The sequence below is a fragment of the Panthera pardus genome, unplaced genomic scaffold (genome assembly GCF_024362965.1).
Source record: "Panthera pardus isolate Hobbes unplaced genomic scaffold, ASM2436296v1 HiC_scaffold_2, whole genome shotgun sequence".
NCBI classification, from domain to species: Eukaryota; Metazoa; Chordata; class Mammalia; order Carnivora; family Felidae; genus Panthera; species Panthera pardus.
The window spans coordinates 61,668,002-61,694,138 of NW_026526765.1; the positions used below are offsets into that span (position 1 = coordinate 61,668,002).

General features: G+C 39.4%; 1 protein-coding gene and 1 long non-coding RNA gene across 9 annotated transcripts in view; one reads left to right on the forward strand and one right to left on the reverse strand.

Moving 5' to 3' along the window:
- The window catches only part of FBXW11 (F-box and WD repeat domain containing 11), a 119,979-nt gene that overhangs the window by 19,191 nt on the left and 74,651 nt on the right, over positions 1 to 26,137 (reverse strand). For 5 of the 8 annotated variants that reach the window (XM_019450312.2, XM_019450304.2, XM_019450309.2 and 2 more), the window contains 5 exons: positions 25,206 to 25,268; positions 21,932 to 22,157; positions 11,834 to 12,020; positions 10,874 to 10,964; positions 3,144 to 3,281 (listed from right to left, as the gene is read on the reverse strand). In XM_019450312.2, the coding sequence (XP_019305857.1) occupies positions 3,144 to 3,281; positions 10,874 to 10,964; positions 11,834 to 12,020; positions 21,932 to 22,157; positions 25,206 to 25,256 (693 nt within the window). In that variant the 5' untranslated portion in view covers positions 25,257 to 25,268. The remainder of the gene's footprint in view (positions 1 to 3,143; positions 3,282 to 10,873; positions 10,965 to 11,833; positions 12,021 to 21,931; positions 22,158 to 25,205; positions 25,269 to 26,137) is intronic. The other 3 variants (XM_019450313.2, XM_053907094.1, XM_019450314.2) reach the window with 1 other exon arrangement.
- LOC109267497 (uncharacterized) lies at positions 19,375 to 20,694 on the forward strand. The gene is made up of 2 exons (XR_002080129.2): positions 19,375 to 19,471; positions 19,661 to 20,694. It is a non-coding gene; the product is annotated as an uncharacterized LOC109267497 (long non-coding RNA).

Genomic DNA, 26,137 nt, shown 5'->3' on the forward strand with positions numbered 1-26,137 from the left:
TTGTCGGGTCGGAGCCTGATGCAGGGCTTGAACCCACGAACCATGTGATCATGAGCTGGATGCTTAACCAACTGAGCCACCCAGGCACCTCCCTTATAAAACATTCTCACTATTCCTTAAAGGATAACTGCCCAAATTAAATAGTAACACACGTCACTCTTGCCAGAGTATATTTATGGCTGCAGGTTATCAGGGCTATTGATTGATAAGTATTACATAAAAATAGGGTTCTGAGGTCAAATATATTTTGGAAGTGGGGAAACACTGGGTGTCTCTCTCCTGCAGACCTCAGAGTCTTTATGTGCTACTCTATCCTGTGAATTTCTAAGGAGATACAGCATGCCGTCAACTTGAGGACTAAAAGAAATTACTCAGAAAAGAGTGGGGGATGGGGGGGAAGCCTGGAGAAAATGTAAGACAATAACAAAAGATCTACTATTTATGTAATTAGAGTCTCAGAAGGAGAAAAAAAGAAAATGGGGCAGAAAAAATATTTGAAAAAATAATGGCCAAAGGCTTGAAATTTGGTGAATGAAAGACATAAATTTACAGATCCAAAAGCTCAGTGAAAAACTTGCTAGGTATGACATCAAAAGCATGATCCATAAGACAGGCACCTAGATGGCTCAGTTGGTTGAGCATCTGACTCTTGATTTCTGCTCAGGTATTGATCTCTCAGTTCATGGGATTGAGCCCTGCATCAGCCCTGCACTGACAGTACAGAGCCTGCTTGGGATTCTCTCTCCTTCTCTCTCTGCCCCTCCCGCACCCTCATACACTCTCTCTCTCTCTCTCTCTCAAAATAAATGAACTTTAAAATAAAAAAACATGATCCATAAAAGAAAAAAATGGTACACTATTCTTCATCAAAATCAAAATCTCCTGGTCTATGAAAGATATCATTGAGGAAATGAGAAGACAAGACTGGAAGAAAATATCTGCAAAACATATCTCAAAAAAGGATTTGTATCCAAGGGAACCTGGGTGGCTCAGTCAGTTGAGCATACAACTTCAGCTCAGGTCAGGATCTCACGATTTGTGAGGTCAAGTCCAACACTGGGCTAGCTGCTGTCAGCACGGAGCCCACTTCAGATCCTCTGTCCCCCTCTCTCTGCCCTTCCCCTACTTGCACTCTCTCAAAAATAAATAAAAACATTTTTTAAAAAAGGGATTTGTATTCAGAATATGTAAAGAACTCTCAAAGTTCAATAATATGAAAACAACCCATTTTAAAAATGGACAAAAGATTTGGATACTTCACAGGGCGCCTGGGTGGCTCAGTCAGTTAAGCTTCCGACTTCGGCTCAGGTCATGATCTCACAGTTCGTGGGTTTGAGCCCCGTGTCGGGCTCTGTGCTGACAGCTCAGAACCTGAAGCCTGCTTTGGATTCTGTGTCTCCCTCTCTCTCTCTGCCCCTCCCCTGCTCGCTCTCTCTCTCTCTCTCTCTCTCAAAATAAATAAACATTAAAAAAAAAAAATTAAAAAAAAAAAAGATTTGGATACTTCACCACCAAATATACAGATGGCAAATAAGCACATGAAAAGATCATGTGCTCATCAGTCACTGGGGAAATGTAAATTAACTCAAAATGACATATGTCTACATACTTATTAGAATGGCAAATACCAACCTGAGAATATCAAGGGCTGACAAGGTTGCATAACAAAGGGAACTCTCATACCTTATTGATAGGAACATAAAATAGTACAGCCACTTTGAAAACCAGCTTGGCCATTTCTTAGCAAGAAATACAGATACTTACCATATGGGTCAACAATCCCACTCCTATGTTTTTACTCAAGCGAACTGAAAATGTTAAGTTCTCATAAAAACTTGCATACATGTTTATAGTGGCTTTATTCATAATTGTGAAAACTGGAAACACAAATGTCCTTCAACAGGTAGACGGATAAACACGCTGGGGTGCACCAGAAAGTAGACTGCTACTCAGCAAGAAAAGGGAATCAACTACTGCTAAATGTAACAAAGGAGATAATCTCATCTAAGATGCTAAGTATAAGAAGCCAAACTCAAAAAGCTACATACTGTGTGAGTTCATTTATAGACTGTTCTCTAAAAAGCAAAATTATAAGGATAGGGAAAAAAAAAGACTGAGGAAAAAAAAAAAAAAAAAGGTTGGGGCACCTGGGTGGCTCAGCTGGTTAAGCCTCCAACTCCTGGTTTCAGCTCAGGTCATGATCTCAGAGGTTCGTAGTTCAAGCCCCAAGTAGGGTTCTGCACTGACAGCACAGAGTCTGGAGGCTGCTTGGGATTCTCAGTCTCCCACTCTCTCTGCCCCTCACCCCCACTCCACATGATCACACATGCTCACTTGCACTCACGTGTGCTCTCTCAAAAATAAACTTTAAAAAAACATTAAAAAGTAAATAAATAAATTTAAAAAGCCCAGTGCCTAAGGGGAAGAACTGAACACAAAGGGGCTGAATAAGGGAACTTGTGGGGATGATGGAACTGTTCTATATCTTGATTTTTGTTATGGTTACACAATTCTTTGTGCTTGTCAAAACTCATAAAACTTTACAACAAAAAGAGTGAATTTTCCTGTATGTAACTTGTAACTTTAAAAAAAATGGCAAAAAAAAAAAAAAAATCCTGCTATGTTTTCTTAAATACGAGAAAATAAGCTATAAACAATGTAAAACAAAATCTGTCAGATCAGCTGCCGAACATTAAAAACACAGAAATGATCCAGCTTATCTACTTTTGAAGAGTGAATTAAAACATATAAATATAAATTGCTCTATCATTCTTTTGTGTTATCACTTGAGCCTTCGTCAGCACCCATAAAAGGCAATGACTTTGATTTACAGGCAAGACAGCAATGCCTCCACCAGCTAGCAAAGTCAGCAAGAGTCCTGTGATACTGAGATATTTTCCATGCGCACCTAAACACAGAACACAGAATGCACATGTGCTTAGAGAAGGATAAGAAGTGAGACAATCCAGGGGTCTTGTGTTAGTCTAGGGAAACACTCTGCGGTTCCTGAGAACCACACTGAGAGCTGCCAAGATGGAAGGGCACTGATGAAAACAATCTGGAATAAATGGAGAGATTCAGTGATCTAGTATCTAACACAACCACAATTCTAAGAAGAACACATACAAAATACAGTCATTCACCTTAATAGAATTATCTCGTAGGCCACTGATAATTTTTTCATCATCATACTGTAAACAGTAGACACCTTTACTATTTTCAGAGCGGCACTGAATCCTCTGCAAGTTGTGTCGTCCACACCGCCAGTTAGATTCTATAGTCTGGGGGGAAAAGGAGGCAACAGATGAGTTTTTGTGAATCAACTATTCTATTAGGCTTCAGACTCTAGTGTTGCTTCCAGGAACAGCATACCAGATACCCCATCTTGGTTTGCATAACTGTCTGTGGATAGGAATCATGCTCTTTCCAAGTAAGACATTAGCCCAACAGTGTTTTTTGTCAAACGCTCCCTATCTGGCAACCGCCAGAGGATTTCCAATGAGTTTGAGTTGGGTTTGAAAAAAAAAAATAGCCTAGACAGAACTCAATATGCTTAAAGAATGCCATTTGCACCCAAAACATACAAATAAGTAGTAACTCACTGGGTCACTCTCTAATGCCAATTAAAATATTTGGCAGAAGACCACCACCAACATTAAGCATATACTGACAGTCTATGTATCCATCCAAGGCATTGTCTTAATCACTGAGAAAAGACATTGAACAATTACTACCTGTCAACTACTACAGAAAGAATTTTATTTGTTATCCATTTTTAATCATCTACTAGACTGAAAGGTCCTTTAGAGTAAGAATGGCACACCTGGGCCCTGGATAACATTCTTCCATCATTCATGCAACATTTACTGAGATGCTACTTTTTTCCATACACTGACTGACTGTTCAAGGGAGCTACCACTACAGGCACACAGGTATCTAGGCACACAGTATCTGGAACTAGATCTACTCAAAAGATGTTTATCTGGTTAAATGATCCACACACTAACCTTGGAAGGAAGTTCTTATTACTTCCCTTTTAAAAACAAGGGAAGAGTTTAATTTCCTGAGGCCACAAAACTAAGTAACTAGACTAAATGGAAATTATACCCGGTTCTTCCTGACAATGAGTCCATGCTTTTCCACTAAAATATGCAGTGTCTGTAAAGAAGTATAGTCCTAGCTATTGAGGCAGTGAACACAGAACATAAGATCGGTAACAATTCCAGATAAAACAGGAGTGCCAAATGAGTGATTAAAACTATAAGTTCTGTAGGACACTTACAGGAGAAAAACAGAACGAAGGCCTCAGACCAGTGGGCAAAGTTTAATGAGAAAGTGGATCATGCCCAGGGCACTAGAAGACCTAAGCTTTGGTAGTAGATACGAGGCATTTTTAGGATCAAATGGCACAACGTTTCTAAGAACAACCCGAGCGCGAACTCCAAATCCTTGAAATTAGGGGACTAAAATAATTGGTTACACCAGAGTTCAGGATATAGCCTGAAAGATTATCTCTGAGTAGTTAATTATATGAGTAGCTGAAAGTTTAATTAGTTGCTCTGCTAAAGGAAGGTGATAAATCTCATCTTCATTCACAATATGCACTTAATTACTAGCTCTGCTGACATCTGACAAACTGTATCTCCTCTTATGTTGAAGGCAGTATGCTTCTGTATGCTCTAAACTGTTCAAATTTACTGAATGTTATGTGCCAGGTACTATGCTTTCATAACACTATGGTATGTGATTTAAATATTTTATAGCTAATTTAATCATCACAACTCTGAAGCCGAAATTACTGTCCTCCTTTTATAGAAAAAGAAATGGAAGGCTGGAGATAGTGATACACATATACCTAAAAAGGAAAATGTTTCATCATTTGTGGCCTCTACACTTAGCACAGGAGCCTGGAAATATAATCCCTGCCCTCAAAGAGCCCCTATGTACAGCCTTGAAAGAGGGCAGGATCGCATATTTCTAACACCCGAGGGATGCAAGGAGGTGTCATGGAGATGCCAGGAGTGAGGAAACGCTCATCTGCCCATCTGCTACCAAGTCAGAGCTTCTGAGCCAGCATCGTCATCTCCAGTAAGTTTGTGAAATGTCAGAAATAAAGAATATTCCAAAACCAAAATTAATAATAATAAGAATATTAATAATTCACCCCACCTCTGCTACCGCTACCAACGTAGATAACAGATCTGAGTATATAAGCGACTTTTAGAAAAGGGGTCCAGAAAAAAAGACTTAAACTGAACTCAATGCTTAGAATCATTTAGAGAGCTAATGTATTTTTAGATAGTGGCTGAGCCACCTCAGCATGCTAAGTATACCAGGAAAACGCTGACTTAGGAGACAGATGCACTGGTAACAAGTCTCATTCATGGCCAGTGACTCTTGGCAGTGGTTACCGATATTCAGGCTACACCCTACAGGGGCCCAGAGAGTTGCTGCAGAAGGTATGACTCCATATAAACCCAAAGTATTACAAAGTTGAATACGTAACATAACTTACATATATACATATATATGCATATATATGTGTGTGTGTGTGTATATATACATGTGTGTATATATATATTTGTGTATATATTTATATATATGTAGTGTATATATTTATATATACATAATATGTATATTTATATATACATAAATATATTATGTATATATATGTGTGTGTGTGTATATATATATATAAATATATATATATATCGGGTGTTAATTTAAAAATTCATACAACTGCTTTCAGTTATAAAACATAAACACTTGCTTTAAAATATCATCAAATCAGTAAAGCAGCTTTGTTACTCTATGTATTTCAATGCAGAGGGAAAGTATTTACTATCACATGGGAGACTGAAAAAAAATAATGTAAAAAGAGAAAGCAGAAGAAGCCTCATACCGAAAAGAACTTCCTATTTGCTCCCTCAAGTCGAAAATGTTTTCTAGAACTGGGCGACTTGATTACAATCTTTTACTATACCTAAAAACCTAAAGATGCAGCAGAGAGGACCAAAGAGGAGTTGGGGTGAGGCAGCAGTCAGCCTGGGGTACACCCATCCCCTGCAACGCCTGGTCAGAGAACACCGCCTGACGTGACAGCCTGGGCCATACCCTCTGCCTCTGGCCCTCACATAAGAAATGGAGGCCAGGCCCTCTCCAAAGCTCTGTCAGATAACAGGCTCTTGTTCTAAGCTGAATGGAAGTTAAGAACTAGGAAATGGCTTAGCCTTTCAATATTCAGAAAAGAGCCTAGTTTTTCTAAAATACATTTCTGAATTTTAAAAGAAAAGGTCTGCCAGGTCATGCTTGATGGGTCATTTTAGGGAGCTCCCGCTTAAGGCTGTGTTAAAAAAAAAAAAATTTAAGCTCCTGAATCACCACAGAAGTGGTTTGTTTCAAAATGCCAGGAAAGGGACACTAACCCAGCGCAGGGAACAGATGGTTTTGCTGCACACCAATCTCGTGTAACTCCTGAGACTCTACTCTTCTCAATTCCCTGGGCCACCCACAAAAGAAAGCAGCACGTCCTGCTGACTATGCCTGCCCAAAATACTACCTACCACCATATTCGACGACCTCAACTCTTACTAGAATGCTTATAAGCCAGGTCTTTAAAAAAATAAATAAATAAAAAATAAAATACTAGACCCTTAAAAATGGAAGGCAGCCCAGTGTGGTACAGAAAATACCTAGGTCAGTTAGCAGCTTTGGCAAATGAGGTGGGACTGTTTGCGCTGCAGTTTCCTCCTCTGTAAAAATGGGAAAAATAAGATCTACTTCCTTAAAACTCTTGTAAGGAGCAAATGAAATTGCACATATAAAGTGCTCATCACAGTGCCTACAAATGACAGCAGCGACACTCCTCCTCAGCTGCGGAGAACACAGACCCAAAGGAGTAGGCTGTGACCAACAAAATCTTGTCACCAAGATGTCAGGAACGGTTGTCTCGGTCTGGGATGGTATCTGATGCTGCTAGCCCTGGGCCCTCCCTAACCGTTCCTGGGAAGGGGCTCAGCCTTCCAGTGCATTTCAGCTGTGACTCCAGCAGCAGGGATACAGGGCATACACAGGTGCACCTCTTTAATTATGCAGATACCTGCCATTACACTTAGACATCATGTGGTGTGGCTACTGTAGAGGAGTACTTCGTGTTTTTGAGAACTTGTAAAATCCCCTTACCCTGTGCAAATTTTAAAAATACTGGGAAAGTAGCCATGATACACAGAGTATACAGCGGCATTTAAATTGGCAATAGAGTGAAAACAGATGTCTGAGTATGGAGGAATAACATTATTTTTAGAAGCCTAAACACAACTGGGTGGGTGGGCAAGTTTCAGCATTTTCTGGTCAGGACAATATTAATATCAAGTTTGCAAACCACAAAAAAGCTTCCCACTTTCCCTGAATAAAATGTGGTTTATTAAAAGGTGCGATACAACACACCATCATTTTACCAGTGGTCTATTCCAAGGAGAGTGCTTCAAAGGCTTTAATCCAGTGAATAAAAAGAGGGGAAATGCATATTACATGAAAGAGTTTACACTACTCTGAGATGGCAACAGAGAAAAATCCAAGTTCAGGACACAGAATTCTGATTAAGTCTATTGTAACAACTCCCACCTCTCTGTTGAGAGACGCTTGGGGGCATAGTAGACCCCCAAAAGAGCATGAAAAGAGCATGAGCTTTGGACTAAGACTCTGTTTTGATCGTCTGAGAGTTAAATCAAATCACTGCGGCAAAGTACCTAATAGTAAGCTCACCATTAGCAGTGAGCAGAACAAATGAGACTCTAGATAGCAGGGGAAATATGGCTGCATCTTTGAGGAATGTGCCTCGGGTTTTCCAGGAATTTCTTCTCAACTCAGAGGTACTCTAAACCACGCCCTCCCCCCACCCCCCCCGCCCCGTGTGGCAAGAACACCCAAGAGAAATGAAGCTTTGCAGAAAGCTAAGAATTCTTATTTATTCTCCCCAGACTTCATCTCTCACATCTTCATTTCCTCAATAATGGGAGTTGGCTGCACTAAGCTAGGTTTTCTATTTTTTTTCTTATTTGTGATGGGTCAATGTAGACGGGCAAGGTCATCTGCTCATCACAGTCAAATCTAGGAATGGACAGATGACACAAGACAGTACCTGAAACACAGCTGTCAAAGTAGAGCAAGAAAAGAAGCAGCTGTTGTGTACTGGCAACTTCGCCAAGTATATGGGAACTACACAGAGACTCTGCAGGCATGGAGGGGCAACTGGGCAGGGGGCACAAGCACCCACTTGATGCTCGGGGTGTAATTTATCTTTGGCAATGTGCTTCTTAAAATTAAAACCCTTTAAAATACTACCTTTGCCATAAGTAGACTATAACAAGGCCAACTAATCTTACTTTAACTCATGCCCTTTTTTTAAACTAGCAGTCAAGGATGCTGAGTACTCACACAACTGGGGAGAGATGAGATCACCTTGAAAAGTCCATAGGCATGTAACATCACACCTCTTTCTCCTTCACTTCCTGAGTTTTCCACTTTGAAAATGATAAACAACACACTAACCCCAAAGCTAAACAGACCTCAGTTCAATTCCCATCTCTTAGTCTCAGTTTTCCCTTGTTACAGATAGGGATAATATGTACCTTGTTGTAAGAATTAAATGCAATAATCTCTGTAAGTCATACAACATAGTTCATGGTATACTGCAAGAGCTCAACAGAGGGTACCTGTAATTATTATCTTCTGCTATGAGAGTTTCATGCCAGCCATATGGTCAAGAATCAAGTCCTTGAGTCTCTATTTGTTTGATCCATAGGTCACTGACACAACTCTCCACATGTGTGTTCACCCTGGTCAGACTAAAACACACTCCCAAAACAAAGGTAAAGAACTCTATTCTGATGAGGCACCAGTGATCTCGAGTACAAAAAAGTTGTAGTAAGTGCAGAAGAATTGTAGGTTGATCACAGACTCTATTACTCACTGTGTGATCTGGGGCGAGCTATTTAATGTTGTTGAGTCTCCATTTCCCTAGCTCTGAGTAAGGACATGGCCTACCTTTCAGGTACTGTTCAGAATGCTAAATGGAAAAGTGTATCATAAGATGCTTAACAAAGTATCTAGTACAAGTAAACGGTCTTGTAGGCATGATACATTATTTTTTATTATTACTACTATTAGTGAATATGCCAAAGTATAAAACATCATCCCTTACACTAAGAGATCTGGCCCACAAAAATCTGGAGGAGACTCTTGTGGGCCACCAGTGGGTTTTCCCAAACCACACTTTAAGAACCACTGGGTAGACCACCATGATGTAGAGGTTTTGCATCAAATAGGGTTTTCCCCCATAGCTCTATTTCCCTCACATCTGCCTCCTCCACTAACTTTAAAATATTATTTTAGCCTGAGGAAATGGTTACGGTAGGTAGTGTCACATATTATCATGCCACAGAGTACTGAGTTCATACTACTGATTATAACAGTATTCATGAGGATTAAATAATCTGTAATGTCACCAAAATCTTCAACCTGATCAAAGTTCTTCCAGAGTTCCTATTTATTAATATTGACTTTAAACATCATCCTTCTCATAACAAAGGATTTGCTGAAATTAGTCAAGGAAATCTGGAGTTGCTTTGGAAGTTGAAAAAAGAAGCAAAAAGTAATATAGTTTCTAATATGTATGCAAAGCAATAATTAGTACAACTATCTTGGGGTAAGAGACAGCTCCTCTCCCCTAAAACACACACACACCAATTCAAGATTCAAGTTAACAGTGTAGGAACAATTTATTCTAAGTTTTGAACTTCCAGTGGATCAAGTAATTCCTAACCTTTGATTAGTCAGGCAGAAGTTTTAAATTATTTAGCCCTCCGTAAAAGATTGCTTTACAGCTCATTTTAGGAAGTAGATGCTCAAAACAAGGGTTTGTGTTTTAAATATGATGTTCCAGTCACGTTGAAATTTACCATTAACCTAATGATTCCATCAGTTCACATCTGCCTTAAAAGGGAAGGGGGTGGGGGAGAACTCCCAAAAAAGCACATGTTTCTCCATTAATGAATTTTGGCACAATAACTTTTATGTCTATCACCTGGGAGAGAGGATTACTTGACATTTGGGAAACTGAGTATAACTTTATGGGTGATACAGCACTGCCTAGCAAAGGCTAAACTTTTCGCCAAGGAGGAAATAGTGAAGTAACCAAGACCTGCCAAGAACACATGTGAAAGAGTTAATGAGAAATGCCTGTGCCTGTCTTTCCTGGTTCAAGGAAAAGGGCTAAATAATAAAACTGAACTAATTAGAACACATGAATAATATCAAACATCTCCAATGTTTCTCATCAAGTTTACAGAGTTTTACTGGTCTGGTGAAGTTACACTCAAATCCAAAATGGTCCAGGAGCATAATTTGCTGTATAAAACCCACTTAACTATTGCTTAGATTCATAGTTGAGTCATTTTTATGAAAAAAATTATGGGAAATTTACAGAGGAAACTGAGCCTTGTGCCTTCTCTAATTCTCTAGAGATGGCTCAAAAATGTAAAACTGCTAACCTGAAAAACTGTGCCTGGGATTTTAGAAAATTTATCAAATTAGAATAAAAAGCTGACTTTGGACTCAGTTTTTAATTAACTGGCAACTTTGCAGAAGCATTTCAGGTTTTAGAAAAGCCAGGTCAGTTTTTACAAACAGGCATTATCTACCCTGAAGTATGGCTGCAGGTTATACTGACTGTTGACATATTTGCTTCAAGAGTTCAACTTAAAAAAAAAATTACTAGCTCTATGTTTTTAGATCAACAAAACGCTCTAAGGCAACATAAAAAGTTGAGAACAAGACACAAAGAGCCCATAAAACAGATAAACCATAAAGTTACCTCTATGTCCTGGATAATCTTTGGGTATAATGACCTATAAAATGAATTGGGAGGGCCATCTGTAGGTCTGTTCTTAAACAGGTACTGATCCCTGGCAAATGGAAACAAACAGATGTTATAATCTTGCACATAAAAAGGTGAATTTTACTTAAACGTGGTGCTGACAAAGATAGTGTACCCTTCGAGTGTTTTGATTTTAACAGTTCAAAAATAGGATTTCTGACCATTACATTTACATATTAGACACAAATGTACTTTAACTTCCAGCTCTCTAACACAATCCTGGCCTTTTATTTTCTAAATACCCAACGCATATTAATCCAGCCTTTCATTCTATAATTTAATAAAAAACGCTAATGCAGCTTTGTGAAAAACCTTACTTGGGACACATCAAACTTCTTCCCATAAGGAAAATAACAGCCCTATCCCTCACTCACACCATAGCCTGTACAAGCTGTAACTCTCTTTCTGTGCTAAGTGGGCCAGGTTATGGACACGTATAAAGGTATAAAACTGTATGTAAGTCAATGGGTCGGCTGAAAATTCCTGCCCGCCTTGCCTCCCATATTTTCAGTCAGAGCAATGACAAAAAACAAAATGTTATTGACTTTCTCATATTTTCCTTTTTTCTTATCTATCTTTTGGTAATAGTATCATCACCTAAGAAAAATGTGAAAGGAAAACGAAAACATAAACTCATATATTTGAAAAGCCAAATCACTCATTCAAACTATAGAATACTTCCTAACAGTTAATACTTGTAAAGGAAATATGCATTGCAGAAGGAATTACTCTAACAGCTTTAACTCCCCCTCCCCCACGTGCCACTTGTGACCACTCCTCTTGCCCACTTTAAAATAGGCCAACACATTTGGCAAGTCAAACTGCTTGTTTGAATAACCAAACTGACCCTATGTCCAAGAAACTTTTTTCAGGGGAACAAGCAACCTAGGAACTTACCACCCTCTTCTTTCTGAAAGTCCCTTCCACAGAGGGTCAGTGCGCACCATCCTTTCAATCAGCTTCTTCCAAAGCATTCCTTCCGAGATCACTCGCTGCCATTCTTTACATACCAGCTCTGCTGCACACAGAGACCTGGCATCCAGGTAAGAAAGAATGTTTTCTGCTATGTGATCTAAGCCTTGCTCTACAAAATAGAAAAGGCAATGAAGGAATGGGAAGGGAGATGGAAATGTACCAGTCACCATTTCTGTAAAGGTAAGAGGAATAACGAAATCCTGAACCAGGTAACATACCTGACTAATATCAAAAGTTCAGATATACAAGTGCATGAGTACATAAACACATACACTTCTTTTTGGTTCTGAGTTTTTAAGATAAAATAATTGATGGCAGGGTGCCTGGCTGGTTCAATCAGTAGAGCATGCAACTCTTGATCTGGGGGTTGTGAGGTCAAGCTCCAGGATGGGCACAGAGCTTACTTTAAAAAAATACATTTGTTTTTTTAATGGTTATTTATTTTTGAGAGAGAGAGAGAGAGAGAGAGAGAGAGAGAGACCGGGGAAGGGGCAGACAGAGAGGGAGACACAGAATCCAAAGCAGGCTCCAGGCTCTGAGCTGTCAGCACAGTCGGATCCCCAACTGACTGAGCCACCCAGGCACCCTAAAAATCAAAAAAAAAAAAAAAATGTTTTGATGGCAACAGATTCTATGTATAAAAGTGGATCCTGGACAGGTCTCTATTTGTCAGATGTTATGAAAAAAGACTTATTTGCATTCTTTTACATAACTCTTAGAAAACTACTACAGGGAAATGATTCCTCAAATTTTAAGGATGAGGCACAGAGAGGTTATTAAGTCCTCAAGGTTTCACAACTATTGAATACTAAAACTAAGATTGCAACTCCGATCTCTTGCTCCTAAGTTTGTGTTCTTTCCCCTCTGACTTACCGTCTCTCATAACAAATCATCCATTTAATATATGACCTATGTGAATCTCTTGGAGCCAAGGAGACAAAGAAGGAGAAACACTCACACATCTTAAAAAGCTTATGAAAAGTCAAGTGACAATCCAAGAGTTAAAGTCAGGTCTCCTTAAATGTATCTTTGCCAATCATTTCTTCATCTCCTTCTTATGGAGGTAGAACCCTCAAAAGCAAGAACCACATGTCTGTAAATTCTTGAACCTTATGAGATTTATCCCACACAATGCAAGGGTCATCCCAAAGACAACCAAGATTCAGAGTCTAACTGACACTGCCATCTAGTAAGGAAATCACCATTTTCATCAACGTTGCCACCTGTGAACTCCCATCCTATGGCTCTAGGCAAGTCTTCTGTAGCTACAAAAAATAAAGCTCACCTCCCAGACCTATTATAGTGGTGGGAACACTAGACGTATAGGCAGAAAATTTCAATTTCAAGTCAAGGCTCACCATGTAGCAGTTCTCTGACATGAAACAAATATTTAAACATAATCCTGAAACATCACTGCCCTTTGGTCTTTTACCATTAAACAATGGTAATTACCAGTAACCACTGTCCTTTCGCATACTACCAGTAAGAATCAGATGGAAGAACTTTATAAAAAGATTTTAAAGGAAACAAAACACCATATAAGGTTAATACTTGTTCTCTTTTTTAAGATAAATAGAAGCCATATAGTAGCATTAACTTTGCAGGATGTAAGTAATTCTTTTAAACTTTCAGAGCTCAGTTTTCCTCATCTGTATAGGATGGGGATAATAATCTCTATTTTGAAAATATCAAAATGAGATGGTGCGTTAAAATGCTTTACAGACTAATGGTTTCTTCAACTCTGAGAATGACACTTTATACTCTTTCTTGATTGTGGTTTACAGGCTTTTCACATACTAATTCTCCTACTCTGGACTAGATCTAATATCCAAGCTCTGATCTGACCATAAAGACTACATACACTGAGACCACTATTTTTTCTGGTGACTGTCATTATATCACAGTTAATGCAGTCAAAGATTATACTGCCTTTATCTAGTAGTCCTATCACAGTAGATTCCTAAGATGAGTAAGATAAATAAATTCCTAGGCCTGTTTTCCAAAAAGATTTATTAAAGCAATTCCCCCACGGTGCCCAGGTGGCTCGGTCAGTTATGTGTCTGGCACCCTTGATTTTGGCTCAGGTCACGATCTCTCGGTTCGTGGGATCAAGCCCCACATTGGGCTTGGTGCTGACAGTGTGGAGCTTGCTTGGTATTCTCCCTCATCTTCCCTTTGCCCCTCCCCTGCTCACAGGCATGCTCTCTCTCTCTCAAAATAAATAAATAAACTTAAAAAATAAAATTCCCCCGAATTCTACATTTGTATGGCTAATGGAGAGGTGAAGGGCAGCTTCATGCAAAAGTTTATAGTTATCCTTACTGTAATTCACCTTTGAAGCTTAATCTGACCCTTGCATGTCAACCTCTAGAATTCTGATTCTGTCATCCAGAAGAGTGGATATTCCACACCAAATCTGCATGATGGGCAAATGTAGTAAGTCTTTATCCCAAGTTCTTGGCAAACATGTTAAATGGGTCAGAACCAAGGACAGCACCCACGATTCTAGATCTGTATTTCCATCGAGGCTACTGTGGATCCATTCATTAAATACTCACAGTACCAATACAGAGCCACTGGTTCTGTGGCCACCCGGATGTACTACTGTCCAGCCCACATCTCTCTATTCAGTGTTCGGATATTTGGAGAAACTCTGCCCCCCATAAAGACCCTATCACCTTTACCTTTGCACCATTCTTCTGACCTACTAATCTGATAGCCTTATCCCAATCTCCCACCCCACAATCAAGTGAATTTGGTATGGTTACTCTTTGTAGTCCCTTGCTGGTGCTTCCTACATGAAGTTGGTATTGTATTTTTTGTTTACAAGTTGGCAAGGAGCTGCTTTGTAACCCTTTTTTAACATATATAACCCAAGTTCATGACACAAAAATTATAAAAGGCATATAAGCAAAAATTTTTAATCCCTAAATCCTCTCAGAGATAAAGGTTCCTAGCATTCTGTATACATCCTTATAGGTTTACACAACCCTACACGGTCTCTTCAGCTGCAAATTAATTAACTTTGACAATCCATTTTAAAAGTCTGTCACAGTATAACATTAAATTTACTAGCCAATATCCCCCAAATACACCCAACCTCAGGTCTCCAGCTCTTAACACCAGGAAGTCTGCTCATCAATCATCTCAGAGTACTATCCACGCAGGGCTACCAAACGCAGTTGTACAAGCTGTAAAGGGTACAACTGTACCTAGTAGCTCTGCCTACGGTTTTCTAATGTTTGTTTATTTTGAGCTGCAGAGAGAGATGGAGAGACGGAGAGATGGAGGGATGGAGGGATGGAGGGATGGAGGGATGGAGGGAGAGAGAAGGAGTGAATCCTAAGCAGGCTCCATACTGTCAGAACAGAGCCCAATGTGGGGCTGGAACCCACGAACTCCGAGATCATGACCTGAGCCAAAATCAAGTCAGACACTTAACCGACTGAGCCACCCAGGAGCCCCTCTGCCTATGGTTTTCAATTACTTCTCAACGTTCCACAATTCTGAAAATCACAACTAAGTGTTCAATCACTACCCTGGCACACAATGTCTTTAGGTCTACTTGTCTATAGAAGCTGTGTGCTTCCTTTTTGTGTATCTCAATGATCATGTGCTCCTTTCTTCCATTTGCATTTAAAATCAGGGAGATCCATGGATAATCATAGGGTACTTGTACCTCTCCACTGCTAGGGCTGACAAATTTACTGACAAGAATTTCAAATTTCAGAATGTCTCTGCCCTCTACAATCACATTTTCTTTTAGCACCTCTAATCATGGGCTAATAGATTTAGCTCTTCTCTGAATTTTTCTAATTCTGGGTTCTTATCTCATCTAGTTTCTCACGTCCTATGAGTACAGTCACCTTTCAAGGTCCACATTACTTCCATATCGTCAACTAAATCCTCCTAATTGGTTATAAACACACCCCTAACCAATTCCCCTCATGAGTCCCTCGCTCTGAGTGATGAAATGCATAGTGAGATAAGAATGCATCGGATAGCTGCTTTCTCACTGCAACTCAGTGCAACTTCCTCAATGACTGCAACACCTCCATCGTCTGTATCTGAGCTGGGAAAGTGGCATCCATCCAAGTCTTCTACCTGGCTGGGTGGTCCAGGAGCTGGCTCTCAGAAGCCTGTGTAGTTGTAGTTGAATCACTTAGGGCAAGTGATTTTTAAAAATAAACAGGGGCACCTGGGTGGATCAGTCAATAGGGTATCCGACTCTTGGTTTCAGCTCAGGTCCTCAAGTCATGACCTCATGGTTCGTGGGATTGAGCCCCGAGTGGGAATCTGTGCTGACAGCGTGGAGCCTACTTAGGATTCTCTCTCCACCCCCCTCGCTGTCCCTCCCCCATTCATGTGTGTGCCTGTGGGCTCGCTCGTTCTCTCTCTCTCAAAAAAAACCAAAAAACAAAAAACAAAAAACAAAACAAACAAAAAAAAAACCAACTTAAAATAAAACAAACAAAAACACCACCACCAAAAACAGATTCCCTGGACATTTTTTTGGTCTACTGAATCAGCATGTTTACATGGTGAAGACCAGGAATCTGTCTTTTTAGAAGTGCCACCAGATAATTCTGATACTGGGAACTACTGCCTTATAGCAATTGATATCCTTTTTAGTCTAGCTCACCATTAGACTATCACTGAGTTTCTACATAAGGAAATCTCAAACACATCTTTCCTCCTCTTTCAAATGCCATCACTCCAATCCAGCCACAACTCCATCATATCTAGAAGACTGACTTCCCTTGCATAATGCTTTAAGTTCACGCCATCAATTCCAGGAGGCAGGGCATTTCAGTCTCTTGGAAAATGCACTGGCTGTAGAGTCAAATAACCTGGGTTGAAGCAAATCAGTTTTCCTTTTTGGATCTCAGTCTCCCATAAAATAGGAATAATATTAGACACCTGTCATGAATGATCTGATATAATGTGCACAGTAACACTCTGACAACAGTTATTCTCAATATCCTCATTTTACAGAGAAGGAACTTCTTAGCCTTGTTGGGAAGGTTAACAGGAGAAGGCTACGAAGGAGCCAGATACAGAGCAGGCTCTTGCTAGTGTCAGTCTCTGCTCTCCTTCCCTCATCTCCAAATCCCCTTAACTGCTACCATTGGTCAAAGAAACTAAGCAATGTTGCTCTTGTTATTTTCCACAAAGAAAAACGCTGAACAGCTCCTCTAGCAAAGCACTAAAGCCCATTCTAACATCTTGGTGCTAAGTCGCATATCCCCTTAAATGTCAGCATAACAGGAATCCCACAACCTCTACGAGAACACCTTAGAACAGTATCCCCAGGAGCCAAGCAGACCATGTAACTTTCTCGTTTCAAGCCTATTCAGGACAAAGAAGTTACTGAAGAAGGTGGGCCATCTGCTCAGGCCAGAAGGTGCTTTGAAGTGTTAAAACTAAGCATTTTCTTAAGTACCAATATCTGGCTCTCATTTCTCTATCTTGCTGAGACCCCCTCCCCTCCCCCCCCCCGGTCTCCCACTACCACCTCCCTTCCCAAGGCAACAAGAGGACACATTATGGTTTCAGAAAATGAGGCCAGAATACGGCACACACAATGCTGAAGAAGTGCTTCTGTTGCTAATTATAGGCACCAGACGAAGGTCTGGAAAAATTTCAACAATAAATTAAAACAATTAAGAGGCACAAATTTCAAAGCTCAGTATGTAAACAACACTATATCAAAATGAAACTCAAATGTATAATGTCACTTCAATGCCCTTGACTACAGCCAGTTTTAACACAGCTGCTTAGATCATACAATTACAGAAACTTTTATTATTTTAGAAACACATTTCAAAGGGCAGCTGCAAAGAAACTTCCTTCCCCACCCACTCCTGCTGTCCCTTCCTAGTCACAGATCTAGTGGTAAAATCTGAACTTAGCAACCTTTTGAAAGAAAAAACAATGCAACCGCTGACAGCAATAGGATGTCAATGGATGCCTTTAACTTGGCATATACAGACCTAAGGATTCAGACAGAAATGAAGTGAAATGACCCTCAAGTCACAAAGTTCAACATTTTGTTGTCCCAACAAAATGGCGCAAGCATCTACCTCTATGATGTCAGGATGAATCAATTCAGAAATTAGCAGGTGAATAATTAAAACTTCCTGGCAACAAATCTTACTACTTCTGGAGAAGCAGGTGTTTCCTGTCTCTCCAGGTTTTTTTTTTTCTTTTTCTTTTTAAAGCTACCATCCTCACAATACCCACCAGATGTCAGGCATATTACATACATTGTCTTTAATCTTTACAATATCCCATGAAGTATTATTATTATTATTCCCATACAGATAAAGACACTGAGGCTCCAAAAAGTGGGCTCATGTAAGTATCAAGTGCAGGGGTTGGGATTCAAATCTAGGGACTGTCTAAATCCAACACCCATACTCTTTCCACTCTGTCATGCTGGTCCTTGGCCCTACATCCAGCCTAAAGCCTGAGCTATGCTCTCTCAAGACCTTTGATTTAGTCTGTCACATTTACAGTCCATAATGGTTTATCGCCCTTACTTGGGGAGAAGACAAATGAATAAACCATGGCCAGGAAGCTAAGTGTTTCAAAATTCTTAATTGCTCAGATACCTCACCAAAAACATCGCCAATGCTTATCATCCTCTTTGAAGTACAATCTGCCTCTACTTCAAATGATGTAAATTTTCCCTTTAACAACAGTTCTTACAAACCACAAACTTAGCCTGCAGAAATTGACATTGCAGACTAAACATTTACCATGATTTTTAGAAAAGCATATCATAATTATCACTTTTTCCACTGAACCAAAAGGAGCCAGAGACCACAAACATTTTCCATTTTCCCTATACTGACAGGTATGATATTCACAGTAAGCATTAAAAAGCGAGAACTACAGACAATTTTTATAGAATTAATGGTTTTCCCAATCAAAAGAAGTCTTAAGTTGACAACTGAAACAGAGTAAAACTTCAAACTCAAGATCATCTATGGTAAAAGTTCAACACCAAACTAGAATAGTGATTACTAAGTTGCTCCATACATTATTAAATTTAAGTATGCACGTACACATGGACCAGTTTCTCCCCTAATACTCTTAAGGCAGGGTCTGTGTTAAGGAACTAATGCCAGGTTTAATCCAAGTCTACTAGACACGAACACAATCAACTTGGCCAGCTTGTCCCCAGCTATTAGATTCGTATGTATGATATATACTGACATATGTATATATGTTCAGATCAAATCCTGTTAAAACAAATAGCATTTTAACAAAAATATTTCCATGTCCCAGCCAATGGTCCATTCATTTCATGTAATATTCAATACCACAAAATTCCACTTTAACAGAGATATGGACAATGCCTTAAAATTCGCTGTAATGAAAACTGAATCGTATGCAATTATACTAACCATATTTATATACATAACACATGTTCATCTGTTCTGTCTCTTCTCCAAGACTGTACACTCCCCAAGAGAAGGGGTTGCCTCTGGACTGCACTCTGCAAATCAAGAGAACTTCAACAGTGCCACCTTGTGGATATTCTGTAAATACAAGGTGAGTTTCCTGGCACTCTAAAATGTTTGAGAAGCAAATTACAGGCAAAAATAAAATAAAACCAAAGCAGCACAAAGCAAGCACACCAAAAAACAACAGGTTTCCTTGAGCAAAATGGAGGCATAGTTTCAAAGCACTTATGAGGAACAAGTACTATCATCGAATATTTAACTGTCTGATCTTTTCTAGATATGAGATGGAACCTGAGTCCACAGAAAGGCTTGGCTGCTGGAGGTTCTGAGTTCTGGCACTGCTCATACCAGAGAGACGGCACCACATGGTCAATCACCTTACTTAAACTCACTTATAATTCTCTCCCCCTGAACCCCTCACCCTCCTTCCCTCTCATACAATTAAAACCATATCTGTTTCCTCCTTTCTCCCTATCATAAATAACTGGGCTGTAAATTGGGTTGTAAACATGTATTCTATACTATGGCCAATAAGAATTTTCCAGAGTAATCCTAGCAATTTCAGCCTTTGCACTAACTTTTGAACCAGCCCCCACCATCACCCACAATTCAATCACCACAATAACCAAGATGTATGATCTTTGTCATTTCATGAAATTTCTCTGATCCTTGGCTTCCTGGTCTATAGAATGAGAAAGAGGATTAAGTGATGGCTAAGATCCTTCGTAGCAATTAAATACTACACAATTCTAGAAAGAGAGGGTTCTTATTTTCTTTTCTAGAAATACTAATGAATGAAATGGAGCAAACAGTGCTATATTTCAGCATAAAATAAACCAGAAGAGTCAAAATTTCCTAAGCTAACTCTCAAATATCCTTACACTCCCACTGTAGAAAGTAAATTTACACATTTTGGAAGAAAGATTCGAAATTCAAAACTGGCCTTTCAATTTGCATGAGACCTGAGAACAGCTCCTATTTGCCATGAAAATACTTAGATCATGGAGTCCTGATGCACTGTAAATCACAGACAAGCTAAGGAAGGAGCTACTCTTTGAAGAGAAGAGCTCTTCTTTGAAGAGAAGCTCTGACGGGACAGGGCTGGTGGCAATGGCACTTTTATCCCTGGCTATTTCTAGGTCTACCCTGGCATGGCAGTTATAACCTCTAGACCACAATGACCATTATTAGAAGAAGCATTCTGGCCAGCATTCTCTTCAGAAATCTATCTTACCTAGCCAAATTTAAAATTAAAGTTAAAATCAAAATTAAAGTAAGAAGGAGAAGAAGGAGGAGGAGGAGGAGGAGGAGGAGGAGGAGGAGGAGGAGGAGGAGGAGGAGGAAAAATAAAGAGAGAAAAGACAGAATTAATGAGTGATCAAAAATCAAAGTGGGCATAAAACAGGCAGAGCACAGAGGCTTTTTAGAGCAGTGAACCTATTCAATATGATACAATAATGGCAGATACATGTCATTACACATTTGTGCAAACCCAAAGAATGCACACCAAGAGTGACCCCTAATGAGTATGGACTGTGGGTGATAATAATGTGTCAATGTAGGCCCATGTGTCCCAGAACAAATGAGCCACCTGGATGGGATGTTAACGGGGGAGGCTGGATGGGATGGTGATAGTGAGGTAGGATGGGGATATGGAGACTATATGAATTCTCTGTATTTTCCATTCAATTTTGCTCTGAACCTAAAACTACTCTAAAAAAATAGTTTCTCTCTCTCTTTTTTTTTTTTAAATCAAAGTAAACTTAACCAGAGGAGTATGGGGATGGAAGGAAGAGGGAGAGAGAGAAACAGAGAGGGAGGGAGAGAGAAAAAGAGAAGTGGTGAGGGAGAAGATCCAGAAATAAGTTTTTCAAAAAACGTAATAAAGACATGCCATCAGTTTTTCCAAGACATTTGTACCATTCCCTACCCTAAGTGTCATTTTAAGTACAAATGAACATCCTAAACTTTGGGACACTGCTTAAACATAAATGCTGTAGGAAAAATTATCTCATATACTTTTTTAAATTACTTATAAAAGCAAAATCCAGATTATATATAGGCTACATCAAAACTAACAGCATAGGGATGCCTGGGTGGCACAGTCAGCTAAGCATCCAACTCTTGATTTCAGCTGAGGTCTTGATCTCACAGTTCATGGGATCAAGCTCTGCATTGGGCTCTGTGCTGACGGTACACAGCCTGCTTGGGTTTCTCTTTCCCTCTCTCTTTGCCTCTCCCCCACCTCAAAATAAATAAACACTTTAAAAAACAGGATAGCATTAGCTCATTAAACTAAATTAAACAATGGTATGACCAATGATCAACACCACTAATCGTGGCAACTGCCTACATTTCCTATACAGATCCTAAATTATAACTCCTTTTCCAATGCCATAATAAAATATAGTATGGGTACCAAAGAAACTCACACTGTAGTCACACTGTACTCATTCATTCATTTCACAAATATCTACTGACTTCTGCGTAGGCCCTTGGACTAGACATTCTTCTACGGCTCAGCCTTTTAAAAGACAAGTACAGTTACCTGGTAAAGCGGTAATAAAGTCCCGCTGCAACATGGGCTTCAGGTAAGAGTTAATATGTCCATGCTGATAATGACACATTCGTGAAATAAGGTGTTCCACAAATTCCACTTGATCTGATTCAGACCACTGGTCAAAATATTTAATACACAAGTCTTTTTCTTTTTGATAGTTTCCTTCTGATGGCCTCTTTCTGGAGACGATCACAGATGATGTTCCATTACTTATCTATTTTAGAAAAATAAAAAAAAAATAATTAGTTTGACAAGGAAAAAAACTCTAATTAGTATTTTATTGGAAACATTTTTCACCCTGTGTATTTAATCTTAAAATACCAGCTATACCCTGAAGCCAAACTCATTCCTTTATTAATTCATTCATGAAGTAATTTAAAATGTATTTAGGGCCTCAAATTAAGTCTCTAAAGTAAATGTCAAATTTACAGCTATTTATAAAGCTATCTGGTGTCCCAAGTCATCATTCTCCAATGCTTATGCCAAAACCATGTGGTTATTAGATAACCAATGTCAGAGATATCTTAGAGAATGTGCTCAACTTGGCAAAGTAGCAACTGATTGACTATTAGTAGTTTGCTTTACTTCTTCAAAGATCAAAGTCAATGCTATACTCATCTAGCCAATGGTTCTCACACCTGTGTGTGCATCAGAGTAACAAGAGGGCTTCTTAACAGACAGACTGCCAGGCTCCACCACAGACGTCCTCATTCTATAGGTCTGGAGTAGAGCCTGAGAAGTTGCAAGTTCCCAGGTGGTACTGGTGCTGATGGTCCGGAGAATGCACTTTAGAGACCACACTTTGAAAACCACTGGTCCATTTAATGAAGAAATCTGAAGGCAATTCAATCTAAAAATTGAACCCATCTCCAAGCTGTTACCAGAGCTACTAGACTGCTAGCAAATAACAGTTTAGACTTTCACTCCTTTTTTTTCTTCACCTACTCTGAAAGCAACCCAAGGTAAACCACATACACCTCAAAAGATTCTCATCCTATAGAGTTGGTCGATGATATCCCACAGACTCCTATACTACCTATGCATCATTTCTCCTCAAAGCTACATGGATGATGGTTCTTGCATAAAACCAGTATATTTCTTAAAAAATAAAAACTACATATACTTTATCTGACAACAGCATCAAAAAAAAAAAAAAATTGGAATCCCCAGACTGAAGCCACAACTGCCACTGGTGCTATGAGGCTCAGTAACATCCCTATTTAAAACCAAAATTACTTCAATGTTTTTGTCAAACATTTGCCAAGCTATCTACCAGTCACTCCTTTGAGAGCCTCTTCATGTATAACACCAGAAATAGCCTAGAAGAGAATTTTGAAAACTGAAGAGTTATATTACAGACATGCATTAACTCCATGCATGAGCTTATCTCAGAAGTTTTACACAGAAAAAACCAAGAGCTTTGTTATCACTATGTCCCCTAATTTAACTGAATCTATCCCAGAAAGAAGACATCCTTCATAAATAACCAAAGGAGTCTGACTTTCCTTATTAAAATCTTATATATCATACCTCTCTGCAGCAAGTTTTTATGTCCACATTTAAAGGTACATAGTGAGAAGGCATTCACCTCCCATCCCATTTATCTGACTACCTCCTTCTCTAGGAATGTTTTTCCCCCCCTGGAAATTGGATGGAGCGCTCACTGACACTGGGTACCACCAGAGGGCAGCATTGAACAGAAATTTATGATGCTGCTTGTAGTTAAGACCTCTATCTGACAGAGCCCAAAAATCAACGTTCAAAACAGTCAGAAGTGAAAATTCTTCACGGTGGTGAGTATCAGCTAGTATAAGGGACATCTCTGCTACTTTTAAGTATAAGGACGTTGAGTATAATGTTATAGTAACTGCCCGACTATAGGCAACTTGGTTAAAGCAAATAATAATACATCTACATAAGGTACTATAATGAAGCCATTAAAATTAGGTTTATATAGTAACATCTTAATAACAAGAGAACATGTTTATGAAACAATATTAAGGAACAAAAGACAAGATGCAGAATTTTATACAGCATTACAATCACGGTTAGTTTGTGCAATGGGGAACACACAAGACAGAATAAAGGATATATTAAAAAAAACAGCCATATTTCCTTCCTCCTTCTTTTCTACATTTTACTCATTGTAACTTGTCAAAACTTGCTTTCCTGACAGGTTAAATATATGGTAACAACTTGCATTTGTGTACTGCTTTATAATTTCCAAAATACTTTCACATCCGTTATCATTTGATAAGCAAAGGGATTATTATTTCATTTACAGAAGGGTTCTTAAACATCTAACTTCCCTACAGCACTGGTATACCATTAACTAGTTAACTAAAAGAACTTACGAAAGAAAAACTGAAAGCCAAAATGTTAAGAACCACTGTGAACTGAAAAATCAATAGTCAATGAAGAGAACCCTATCGGAAAATACGGAGCACGAAGGAGGAACAGACATCAAGCTGCACACAGTTCCCCCGACGCAGTGGCAAGTGCACAGTTCTACAGCACATTTCCCATTTCTACTTCTAGCCACCTGCTGAGCCCAGATTTTCCTGACATTGTTTTGCTTTGCTTATTTCATCGTAAATTTGTTGGGCATACTTTATTCTTGCTAACTCATCTACTCCTCTCATTTCAAATCAAATGAACGCAGAGAATATTTTTAACATTATTCTCTTCATCTTTAGGTTTATTTGCCTCTTACTGTGTCTTTCTGAGGGGCAAAGTTATTTGCACCATAATGGTTGATGGAAAGATCCAATCATGAAACTTTACATAGCATCCCTCCCCATAGCTAGCGCAAAAAAAACCCTGGGGAATTGGGAGGAAAACTGGCAGGACTAAAAAGAACCAGAAAGAAGAAAGGAAAGGGCAAACTAACAAGAAATGGGGGAGAAGGGTGAGGGTAGGGAGACAAAATCACCAATGCACACACACTGGTATGGCACGGTGCTATTCTGGTGACAAAGGATGCCACCAATGACCATCTTTGGCTTGGACTGTGGCGACAAACTGAGTATTTTAGGCTACAGACACTTCAGAATCTTTGTAGCAACTCCAAAATTTTTTACTATTAGTAATGACACTTCCCTGAGGAACAGAAGATAAATTAGAGTGAATTCCGAAACTAGCAAAATTGCACAAAAGAAAACAAAAACGCTTGCTTGGCTCTAGTTTTCATTGAGGACATGAGCTGAGGGAGCATCTTATCTATAGTAGTCAACTGCTCTTATCTGTGCGTCGTCATTCCTACCTGCCAAAGAGTATTTTTCTTTGGGGACTCATCTTCATTTTGATCCTCCATAACTGAAGTGTTCTAAGGGGGGAAAAACAGGTTATTTGAATTATGCCGAGTTTTGCAAATCCTACACCAAAATATAATTTTGAAAACCCAAAGTAGAATGTACCAACACCAACCCAAGAACTATTTGGCGTGTGACTAACAGATGCCATTTTGGGGTCAAAAGGGTTGTGCTCATCTTCATACGTCAGTCGAAGTTACAGTTAGTTGCTGGACAAAACTAAGCATAAAGTCTTTATATATGAAGGCTGGGCATACTTAGAAAACAAGCTAAATTATGGGACTGGGGCTGAGGCTCTACCTCAACATCACTGTTATTCTTTTAACTTGTGGCAAGAAGCCACGGAGACCCACTTAGTTCTTTGATTGCACAAACATTTACTAGAATGTCTGCTATTCAGTAATCCATCCCAACCATCACCTGCATTTAGTACTGCCAAGCTCTGGAAGTCCCCCCTTGCTTTTCTCTTTCCTTCCTTGATAACCTTGTTTTTCTAGACCGGCTTTGCAATCTCCCTTAGCAAGCACCAGTGGTGGGTGCCCCAACTTCTTCCCTGAAGGGGAGGATGCTGGTAGCCAGTAACAATCTGGCTTGCCTTGGGAATGCATCAGCTTTTGATTTTTGTGTTTACCGCACAAAGAGGCACTGTGCGATTATTCTTTCTGGTGACCTAGTCGCTCAATAGATGCCCATTAACTAGAGATTATACATGATTGGATTTTCCCTTTTGAAGCTCCTACCTAATGGCTAAATGGAAACTTAATGAGAAGGGGAAGTGGGAGAGTAGTGCTCCGAAAGGAATAACAATTCAAGAACCTCTAAGATTCTTTCCCAAACCTAAAGTTCTAAGATTGGGGTACAAAAGATAAACTATAACACTCCA